A 12,429-nucleotide genomic window follows, 5' to 3' on the forward strand; every position below is an offset into this window, starting at 1 on the left:
TGCAGTATAAAATAATGAAATCTCAGACTTCTGATAAAGGACACAATCCCCAAAACAGTGGAGGGGAAAATCCTCTACACATACCAGTTCTAAGACTAAGTTTGTACAAAGAATTTCAGATGCCACAGAACAAAGGCTACTGTAACATATATTTTACTAAACAAGTTTACTGTTCTAATAGGTCAACATATTTTCCCAGTATTTGAGCATTTTATTTCCCAGACATGACTCTGACAAAACTACACATTCAGGTAAATCTTTAATAAATACATATCTTTTTAAAAATTATAAAATTATTTTACCATTTATCTCTTCAGTCACACTTCAGATATATTTTTAATTCTCTCTCTACTACCACCTCAATGCGAGATGTGTCTAAGTGCATACTGCTGCAGCAGAAACATTACCATTTTCCATCTGGCAAGCCAACAGTAAACTCATTAGTGAACCTGAGCTCTACTCCGGAAATGAGCATCCAGTTATCACACTTCATTTAAAATAAGTCAACCTATTGTTCAGTTCTAAAATATTACCTGTATTGGTGGGTAAGGCTTTTGTTTTGTCAACCAAAGATATGGTTAAACTCACTGCACTGATAAGTATTTTCTACCTCACAAATCTTTTTGTTCCACATCTGTTTCTTGCATGTCATAGCTCTGGTTGTCTTATTATCACCCTATATTAACTTACAAATTCTGGGCAAAGACTAGCCCTGACAATTTTATGAAAAGTAACATGATAATTTCAAATATGTCTTTTAAGCAAGTCTGTGATAAAAACATTAAACACTTTCAATGTAAAAAAAATCATACAAAAAAAGAAATTTCAATTTTTCAAGAATTCAATCTATTCTTTGAAAGATTTAACTTTTGAAACATAACTCATGATCACCAGCATAAGAAAATACGTGTTCCAGAAAATGATGAATGGCAAGAATTCTTCATAAGCACTGGATTGTAATACATACATATTTCAATTTCAGAAAATTTGTACATGTATTTTAATGTAATCTGAAATATAAACACACATACACACAGAAAACATGCTCAAAAACATTTCAGTTTCAATTCAGAATGCTTTTTGAAATAAACCCCAGAACATTTCTGTATCACAAAAAGAAATTCCTTACCGAAACAGCTGTAATCTTCAAAGAATCTAGTGTAGAATGTGTGAAAAGGTACCACAAGACAGGTCCAATTTCTCCTGTAATAAATCCTTGTGCATGGCAAGAGAGAGTAGTGCAAACATTTTCAATGATCTTTGCTGCCATATGGTTCACTGCCCGGTCTTCCTATGGGATGGAGAGGAAAGGAAAACTCATATGGAAATGTTTCTAATTTATTTTTAAAATACTGCCTATGTCCATGTTTTATTCCCTGTATATTGTTATAAAGTGGTTTCTTAATTTTGATACTTGCCGAAGTCATTTCATAGGAAACCTCAACTTGTGACAAAGTTATGTTTACAGATCACACTTCCCTCCCCTTTCTCTTCTACTGCAAAGACAATTTAATACAAGCATAATTTAATACAAAATCTTCCACTTCCAAATGATCGCTCCAATTAAATGGAGTCACTAAAAAAAGAAAAGGTTTTGTTATGTTAGAGGTGTCCCTTGACCAGTGCTTTATAAATGAATGTCTGTGTATCAAAACTCATTACTACAACAGGCTCTGAATAGCAAGATTATGAGACATACAGTTACATTAGGAAAAATGAAATTATTAAACTCTTTTTATTCAGAAAGCCAGCAACTCTGTGGGATAAAGAAAAAGCCTTCTTGCAAGTCAAGTTATTCCATAACTCCCTTCTCTTCCTCTTCTGAAACAGACAATCCTGACCAATGTTTAAGATAAACCATTGAGTCTCATGTACTACATCAGTTCCCAAATTTCTGTAGGGGATTCTGACTCCTTCGTATCTTTAATACTAATCCAATGATTTTATCTGCAAAATTGTTTGTGGAAAGCCACTGTACACGTAGCTTTAATATCTACATAAGACTATTCATAGTATAGTGTCTCCATGGAATAAAAAACATCATGTCGGAATAATCACGAGCCATCAGCACAACACGAACATCACATGGCAGCAGTTCTTTCTCAAGAAAACTGACTGCAGTGGAAGCTTAACTTAATACAGATCACTTGAAAGCAGAGTCTGTACTTTCTCTCTCTTTCTCTTCTTTCCCTCACCTTTCTTTAGTATATCTTTTTTTTTTTTCACTCTGCTTTCATTTAGAAGCAGAGTCTTTACCTTAACAGAACTGTAAGATTCATTGCTGGTGGTTTTTTGGCTGTGCAATGCCTCACCTTATCTCAGTCTTTAACTATGAATAAGCGAAGTCTTTCAACAATGTCTTAAATGGTGTTCTTGAGTTCAGCAAGAGTGAATTTTAATATAAGAAGGACAACCAATTTAATTCGTCAAGTCTCATAGCCTGGCTTCACAAATAATTCATCATAATATCTAATTGATTTCTTTCTTAAACTAATCTCCACATTATCCTACTAACCTTTGGATTTCTGACATTTATCTTCACAATCAGAACCACCAACAACTGTGAGCAATGATAATGAAACCTTTCAGAAAGCTGTACAAAAGCCTTCCAGAAGGGGAGAACTTATACTTCATTAAAAATATATTCAATATCCACTCTTCCTTCTACTGACAGGTATTCTAAAATAGAGACACTGATGTAGAAATATTTGGAAACTCTAGTATAACATTGTTAAAAAAAAAAAAAAAAGCTGTGTTTATCATTTTCATGCTAATCCTTCCTGTTCTCCCAAAGAACTGCAGCTCTACTCAAAATACTTAAAAGAAATACCAAAGCCAATTCCCATCTAAACCAGTTACACTATTTTACAAAACTCTACTGATTTCTGCGGTCTTCCTCCTGACTTGCAGCCATGAAATCAAAGAGGATTTAGGCTTCTCTTGTTTTACAGTTTTTATTTCTGCAATATATTGTATCATTTCAATGTATTAAAGACCTAAATACACAAATACACATAGATGTTCATCAAAATTAAGTTTCTCAAAACTTTTTATAAATAATGTCAATTTTTAATCTTTTTCTGTTAATTATACTTCTGAATTTCAGGGGTTTTTGGCTGTTGGGTTGTTGTTTTTTTTACAGTTAAGATAAAAACACATGGATTTATCAAACTGACTATATGCATTTAAAATCAAATCCATAATTGAAATATTAATAGTCAAGTTAAATCACTCTATGGTGTGATTACTAGGAATGCCAATTGGGACTCTACTCCTACTTTAAGCAGGCAGAAACGCTTAATAAATGCACTAGAATCCCATTAATAAATCATAATCAAAGCATTATGCAGCAGATAATAGTCATTATGAATGTTAACAGATTTCCAGATGAAATTACAGCTTTTCTTCAAAAAATTTGGTCCTGAGGATGTGTTTTATTTCCTTTCAGCCACAGCTGAGACGGGTTACGCCCTGTGCCAGAGACTCCTGGTACTTTGTCTGGAGGAAGGTCATGTATCGTCACAGTGCTCTAAAAACTCAGTGAGGCTGTCAGAGTAATTCCATTTGCTGCCACCTGAGATGGACTATCCCAGCTCCTCTGGGATCTATTCCTGAACACCATCTAATTGTGCCATTTTCTGCTTAATTAGCTCTCTGGAAGGGAAGCCTGACCTAAACTAATATTTGGCCTCTTAACTAAAGGAGTCATCCTGTGATGTCACCAGGACATAAGCTATGTTAGTGAACAGAAATAGATCTTCAAGATATGAGTAAAGCAGTTCCATGTAACAGTTAACCTCTGTCCATATCACAAACTGCATCAAATCTAAATCTATGAATAGAACTGTATCAAAAAAAAGCACATACTCTACTTTCACTGGGTTTAGATTTCAACTAGTTTTATAAAATGCACTTAAAGATAAAGCTCCTATTTTTCAGTCATGTTTAACACTTGCAGATGTATCTGCTTCCAGTTAGAGTCATGGACGCTTAATGAAAATGAGCCCTGAGTGAGAAAGCAAACACCAAAAGGGTAAATAGATGTAAACTGCTAAAAGAGAACTTCTTTTAATCAAGTCTGTCTATTCCAGTTGGGGGGGGTGGGGGGGTGAAAGCAAAAAGCAAATCAAAGTCATCAAAGAACCTAACTTCATTTTTGGGAGTAACTGAACCTACTGGATATCTTTATTGATTGTTAAAAACTTAACAATGCACTGGAAGTTTTGGAGGCACTTAAGATACTGTCACCACATGTCACCACACTAACCGTTAGCGTGTCACCACGCTAACCAACATACTACCTAAAAATAGTATAATTTCATTTAAAGGTTACGATAAAATATTTTACGATCTTTTTTTATATTATACTGTGTATAGATACATACACTTGAGTAAAAGCATAATACTGATAAAGAAACATTGGGAAAGCTGGAAGACTCAGGAAGTAACACTGTATTCCATCATTATTCTAAATCAACTTCCATACACTTCTTCCTTTAATCTAAGAAGACAAATTAAAAAGAAACTACAAACATAAATTAATGAAGTAAAGCTGTATTATCCTAAGCATTCATAATTATAAGAATTAAATCTTAATTTGGCAACAATTTGCAATATAAAGCCTTCACAGAGAAGGATGAACATGTAGAAATAAAAATTTTAAATACCTTTTGTGGAAAAAATAAAAAATTCTGCAGTAAACTAGAGAACTGATATCTAAAGAAGAAATTAAAGTGATAATGTATATGATTCAGACTATTACTTTACAATATAGGCAATTCTGTCAATAAACTAAAAAACTGATGTCTAAAGAAGAAATTGAAGTGGTAATGTGTATGATTCAGACTATCACTTTTATGCTATAGGCAATTTTGACAGTAAACTAGAAAACTGATACATAAAGAAGAAATAAAAGTGAGAATATATATGATTCAGACTATACTTCTACACTACAGGCTGTCCTACCCTTTCTGAGCAAATAGTTATGATTTTATTCTCCTCTCCCCTCCAAATTCACTGTAAAGGAACTGCTCTGGCTAAGAATATACATTATAAAACATACTGCCCTATATTATATATTGGCAAATTTTTTTTAAGTTATCCTTTATTATTAAATTTCTTCACCAGTTCAGAACCAAAACTCTCAGACTTTTATCTTGCTCCCTCATAAAGGAAGAAGTCCATATGAAAGAGGGAAATGTGTATTATATAGCTTCCTGGCAAGCTCCTATTTATTAAAAATATTGCTTACGCAGTACCTTGCACATACAAGAGAAAGAACATTATCCTTTGTAACTTCATTCACTATTTCTGATTCAAATACGTTTGCCACATGCCGTGCTTTAAAATGAGAGGATTACACACATTCTAAAAGCCATATACAGCTAATAAGCTACAGCTGCATGTATAATTTATCCATGCAAGTGTATTGCCTACCTATTTTTTTCCAGGTTCTATGAAGTTACTACTAAAATTGCATATAATCATGTACCTTATATTTACATGCCATTTGTAAGCAGAAATGGACAGATACCAAGCACCTGAAAGCTTTTTCAGTGGTTCCTCTCTGCTTTCACACAGGAATACTTAAAAGGAGGTTTGCACACAGTTTCGGACTCCGCTGTCTAGTTTCAGTGAAGGACCTCATCAAAGCAACATAATCTCGACTAAATCGGACAACAAAAATTATGAGACATCAAAAAGTAGTTTGGATATGAGAAGGATGATTAGTTACAAGATGACTATGAGAAAAAAAAAGTTTAAAAGGAGGATGTGAAGGAAGGGAGGGGCAAACATAAGGCAGAAAACAGTGGAAGCAGAAAGGTGAGAGGATTGACTGGAACATAAGTGTGAAGAGGGGCAAATGTAAAGCAGAAACTAAAGCTGAGATTTCACTTAGTTAAGATTAGGTTGAACCTTAAATGTGATAATGAAAAGCAAAAAAAATATATGCAGAGTCAATGAGGCGATTCGAGCAAGAGACAGCCTGATACATTTGAGGTGAAGTACACAAGGGTAACTTTAGCAAAGGAGTTTTGAATAAACTAAGTTAAATGGATGAAAGGAAAAGGGTAGCCACATTAGCATTAGGTACTTAATATTAAATAACTTTCTGAAACGAAAAGTATCTTTCATGACTGCACAACATAGGAAGTGTAAGAACTAAGCACTTTCGCTGTAGAAATCAGGACCCTGCTATCTTAGAGACTGCACGCAAATATTTAGAAGTTGAACTTAGACACAAATACAGATGCCTGGAACAGGCATTTTTGTGTCACTGTTGGACACAATTGTTGGAAAAAAAAAATAAATTGGAATATTTACTACATGGGTTCTGACAGACTGCAATATTATACCGCTACTAAACACGTCAAATTGGGCTTGTCATTTACTTATGAGTGTACCAGTTTCCTTATTTTGACACATCATTGAACATGCCTGTTCTTTGCCTTAGTTGAAAATCAACTTCTACCTCAAGTGCAAGAAATCTGATTTTGTGACCCCCTACAGATAAAAGACTTTCCCAATCTTCTACTACACCGTGCTAAAACTCCTTTCACTTATACATATGCTTTTGTCACTGTTAGATTTTCAGGCACAGAAGGTATGTGGAAATGACACTACCTGCATTTTCTGAACATTTTGTTCCTTTATAGGCAAATAAAAGGGACATGCACACATTTTAAACTCCTTTCTGCTCCACAGTTCTGTTTCAGGGGGCAATTCCGCTCTGATAACGACAAATCTTATAAAACTGCAGAGATCCAAGTACACTTCAGAATAGTTCATAACGAAACTGAAGAACAGCAAATTTACCTTACAAAACTCAAAACTATATAAACAATAGTACTGAATGACATAAATTTGTTTTATTTTCTTTAAATCTTATTAAATACACCAAAAAAAGCTTCTTAACTGTCAATAAAAACTACAAGTAATTATTTATAATGCATATACTTAACACACTCCGGTAATTCAGAATTTTTTACAAAAAGTTAGCTTGCCATTTTCATAAATACTGAGACCATATACAAATATTCACTCCAGAAAACATACTAAAGTAACATTTCATCAAATAAGCTTAGAACATTTAAAATAAATTTATGATTTAATTAAATTTAATTATAATTTCTTAATTACTCATGTAAGAACGTGAAGCTTACTTACATGTAATAAATAGCTAAATCAGGAGAATTTATTGAATAAATAGCAGATTACAGGCTACAAATGTAAAATAAAGAAATATGGCAGCTAAGATCTTACGCTGCAGTCAAAGAACATTAAGCACAGTGAAGGCAAATTTATATTATATTTTCAGGATTTTCATATCCAGTGCTTCACTAGTGCAAGCAATAAAATTTACACAGAACCTCATTTTAGTTTTAAGTCAGAACTTAAAAAAATCCAGATTGTTCATTTTAACTATTTCTATCATCTCCTATTTTGCAGCAGGATAGCGGGAGAAAGTATCATCGATATACACTTGCCTACCACACCTGCATATCAGTCAGTAGACATTATGAGCCACTCACTGCCCAGACAACGTAGCTCTGTGCCTGCTACCAGAGCAATGCAAAGTTGACTCATTAAAAGAAAAAAAAAAAAAAAAAACAACCAAAAAAACCCCAAAACCCCACATGTAAAATACCTGGCACAAGAACTTATTTTATATCTGATTATTATTTCCTTAAGGAAAAAAAGTAATATCTTGCAAACAGATGTCTAACAATAATATGATTTTAACTGTCTAGTTTTAGATGCTGCAATATCATTTTCCAAGAAAGACGGGTGCCTGGTAAATTATGGAGTATAAGAGGAGGATTGCTACAAGAGTGGAAGAAGAAAGTAGCAAAAGAAGTTGTGTGTGGTAAGTTTCTATCTCCATTTCCATATGTTGTGAAATATACATATTCATGGCTATTTTTGATTCTTCAAATGGTGCTGTTCTAGAAAGTTGAGGCTGATAACAACTGAGACAAAGCAATTTGTATTAGTACATTTACACTATACTCACACAAAGAAGCACGAGTACTTAAACTCCATTACAAACCTTGAGTATCTTCACGGTGTAGAAATGCACAGGTGTGCTTGGTTAGCCTAGACATAACTTTAAATTTACACTTAATTAAATTGGGAAATATATTTCTATTTTGTGTTATTTTTTTCAAGAAAAATATATCAAGGTAAATTATTAAGAAAATTTTGACCTGTTTCAGGACTAAGAAGTGATTTTATTCTATAGGAATAAATTAGTGTCTTATGGATGTCTTGATTTAGTTTCTCTACGCTGAATATTCAGAAATAGTAAGCCTTGCATTACTACATTTAGAATTAAATAGCTTCTCACTAATGTGCCTTAGAATGACATCTTCCTCTAATTTATGAGCTGGAAATAATCCACAATACAAACAGAGTTGTGTGTTCTTGATCACCTGAAGGTTTGAAGATGTTAAAATGCATCTAGACTCTTCCTATATTAATCATAATCTGTAACAATAAAGATCTCAAAAAAGGAAGAAAAAAGGTATTTCTCTTGCTTTCCCCCCTCCAGCAACCTCCGACATATTTTCTGTCTTGAGCTTTGCCTTGGGCAAAAATGAAGTCAAGTGGTCTCATATAAACAGTAAGCCAACCCTCTACTCAATTCTTTTTCATTTTACAAATTGAACCTATATGCATGTTTTTCTTCCCTTCTTTTAACACAGCGAAGCAATCACCAAGAAAAATGAAGAATACAGCATAGCGCATGTATGAGAATAAAACTAAACACTACTTTTTGGCCTCAAAAGAATGCTAACAACCCGGTAGGATAACAATGCAGTTTTCAAAAACTGTACATCAGTCACTTCAAAATAGTAAGTAAATCTTGTTCAAATATACACTGTACAAAAATCGAATTGCAAGAGGAGAGTGCAAACTGTCAGAACATCTCTCAAAAGAAAGCCATAGCATTAATAAATTCCACATTTATTAACAGTAATTTATATTTACTATCTTATTTCCAAAAACCAAGCAGCAATACCTAAATGTTGAATGTACAGAGAACACCACCATATTTTTGCATTAATCTCCTGCTTAGGTCATGGTCTTATCATGATTATTTAAATTCAAGAGCAATACTTGGTTGACAAGGTACTGCAGTGCTGCAGGCTACAATCCTCACATAATGCCTAAAGGGTTATTACAGTAGAGAAATTCTATTGAGGACAATGAAAGAACCTTACCCCTTCCCGAAGACACCTCATTAGCACAGTGTAAGCAGCCGAGGGAACAATCCAGCATTCTCTGGAGTGCTCCCTTTTTTCCTCCTGAAATGAAGCCAACGGCACAAATGATTAAATCAAAAAATCACAATAATCTCACTCACATAAAAAATGGGTAACAGATTCTTAATAAGGTTCATATTATACATATTTCAAATTAACATATGCTAGAAAATATATTAAATTCCAGAGTAGTATTACTATTTAATGTTATTTCACGTGCAGCACAGAAATTGATATTTTATTAGCTTATTTAAATAGTCTCCAAAATCCATAACAGAATTTGTCCTAGTATTTCTGGGTTTCATCAATTCCTTCTAATTCACACACACACACAAAAATATTCTTGAATTCCTCTCAATCATTTTGATTACTACAGGAAGAGACAAGTGATTATTAAAAGTAGAAGTGCTTCTCTTTAAATGTGATTTAATTACACCAAACAAACAAAAATACTTTTGTCTAGCAACCAAATAAAAGTAAGCTTACTTTGGAAAAAATACATTCAAAGTCATACAGGGAGATATAAAGTGTTTAATGAGGCTTACTGTATGGAATAGCCTTCAGTACTTATCAACACTGTTCCAAGATCTTTATGTATGTTTCCTTGAAATCATCCTGTTAGAGAGGCTAATTCACTGCTAGTTGAATCAGGGGGTTGATAATTCCATTAGAAGTTAATGAACTCCACTTCCCCTCCGCCCCCACCATCCCATAGCATACTGTAAAACTCCAAGTTTAAAAAAGGACACTTGGATATCCTTAAGATTTAACTAAAACAAACTCCATATCTAGGCTAGTAACACAGAGATATTACCAAGTAAACAAAAAATAGTCTCTTTTGGGAAAGAAAGCGAGAAATAATAGGCATTGCATGGTATGAAAATGACATGCCATGAAATCAATGTGCGATTTGTCTTAGTAAGTAGACAAAAGATGACAAGCAACAATTCCTTCAGAAATTATACATTTCTTGAACTCTATTGATTATATTAGTAAAAGCATAGGATGGGCAAGGTGGGGTTAACGATGCAGAAACAAATTATACATTCTGAATTTCCTGATTTCTCAGTGGCCTACACTAATTCAACATACATGATGAGATAATGTCAGGCATTTAATTAAAGCATGGCATATTAGCAGGGAAGACTACTACTGAATTGCCTACTAAAATTAATTTTCCTTCTTTATTGAAAATAAAACTTTACTTGCAACATATAGCAATAGAGAAAATTAGTTTGTTAAATGTCCAATTTTTTTTAAGCTTTATCTCTGCTAACTTTGTATTAGTATGGAACAAATTTTCCTTGGAAGTCATTTACAGACAATAATAATAAAAGTGGTTTGACATCCGACAGAGACATCAGATCTACTACATTCCACCTCCTTCGTCTTATCTGAGTAACAACATGTTGACATGTGATCACAGTTTGCCTTTCAAGGCTTAGTGTTTAAGTTTCAGAAAATGCAGCCCGAGTTTCAAAGAATGGTAGGTTTCTTTCTAACAGTCAAAAGTGGAATCTTCTCCACTGAAAAAGGCAGGACAAGACTAGTAGTCAAGACAGAGTTAAAATGACAGCCTATGCTGGAAATGGCATGGGTCTGTTTCTCATTTCATTCCTCTAATTTAATCAGAAATTTTGTCAAGTTTTTCTGTAACCATACATATTAAGTGTATTATAAAATAAAATGCCTTAAGAAATGGTGCAATCCTGAAACATTAATAGTGCTTCCATTCTTCAGACTTTCTTCTTAATGACTTTCTGCAAGGTTTAATCTCTAGTTAGAAATTAGGAAAAAAAAAAGGAAAAAGGTGTATGAAACTTAGCACCATTCTTAATTACCTAAAAACACCCACACAATTTGACATTTAATAAATTTAAATATATCAGCAAATACTGGGGGAATCTTCCTACTTTTTGCTCACAGCCTGTGTTGATTTTGATTAAACTTTAGGTTCTGCACCCTAATAACACAAACAGCAGGAAACGAATAGAAATATTACACAGAACTTGAAAGTTTTCCCTCAAGGCAATTCGCTTAAGAGTAACAGAACATCCTCCCTGGGGTCTGCTCAGGCTACTTGTGCACTGCTCTTAGCTTCTCTTTGGAAGGAAAATGCAGAGATGGAGTGTAAGATCTTACCTATGAGATCTCATATGCAAGTACACACATAATATCAGAGTTTAGGACTGCAGAGGACCAGTATCTGGACTTTTTCTCGGTATTTTCTAAGACACAGAAGTGCAACCAGTGATCCTATATTTAACTTAATGAATTGTGCTTGCACCTAGACAGCTGAACTTTATTTAATTAATGTTTTACCAAATGTTCATATGAAAAAGAAATAATCATTATAATTATTTAATATTAATATTGTGGTTGGACCTAGAAACGCTTAGCAAAACCACAGAAGGAATAAATAAATAAATGAAATAAGCCATGTCCCAAAACAGTTAGTATGAATGATAAATATTTAGCAGCTTGATAAAACAATCAAGCAGGCTGAACAGCAACATGGAAGAAAAAAAGGGAAGAGAGAAAAACAAAAACATTGTGTGTGCAGTTCATAATGAATCAGATGCAGTTATGATTTTTTTTCTTAAATTAGTCAAGGCACAAAGCTTTGCTGTTTAAAGGCATAAATTGGGAATAAACATTTTTGTTTCACCTTATTATACTACCATTGACTTGGTGTTTGATCTTGGCAAGGTCATTCAATACTACCATTCTGCAGTTTAATGAGCAATAAAATGCCTACAACACTACAGTATTCTGAGGTCAAGTAGGTACAGCATAGAGAAATGAAAAGCTTTATAAAGGGCTTTTCTTCAAAATATTAATAAAAAATAAATGTTAGTGTCTCCAAGCATACAAATCACACTGATATTTTTGAAGTTCTACCAAAATGCAGTGCCTTGTGTTCATATGTGTAGAGTAATTCCAAATATTTCTTCCTATTATCTAATAATTTCTTAGGTATAACTCAAACCAATGCAACCCATTACTATAGATCTTCCAGAAACAAGATAGAGTTGTCTTTGAAATACAAGTTATCATGCTTCAAACATTGTGAAGTTCATAAATACATATAGTCCCAAAAATTTGTCAGTTCATATTTTCAGATGAAAAAAAAATCTTTTAGGATCAGTGCATGCAAATCATT

At 33.3% G+C, this 12,429-nt stretch overlaps 1 protein-coding gene across 12 annotated transcripts in view; it reads right to left on the minus strand.

Moving 5' to 3' along the window:
* The window catches only part of ULK4 (unc-51 like kinase 4), a 248,934-nt gene that overhangs the window by 187,932 nt on the left and 48,573 nt on the right, over nt 1-12,429 (minus strand). For all 12 annotated transcript variants that reach the window (XR_012585552.1, XR_012585549.1, XR_012585551.1 and 9 more), the window contains 2 exons: nt 9,225-9,308; nt 1,130-1,291 (listed from right to left, as the gene is read on the minus strand). Coding sequence is in view for 9 of the 12 variants with exons in the window: in XM_074575248.1 (XP_074431349.1) it covers nt 1,130-1,291; nt 9,225-9,308 (246 nt within the window). In the remaining 3 variants the exon portion in view is untranslated. The remainder of the gene's footprint in view (nt 1-1,129; nt 1,292-9,224; nt 9,309-12,429) is intronic.

This window comes from Larus michahellis, chromosome 2 (assembly GCF_964199755.1).
Source record: "Larus michahellis chromosome 2, bLarMic1.1, whole genome shotgun sequence".
NCBI lineage: Eukaryota > Metazoa > Chordata > Aves > Charadriiformes > Laridae > Larus > Larus michahellis.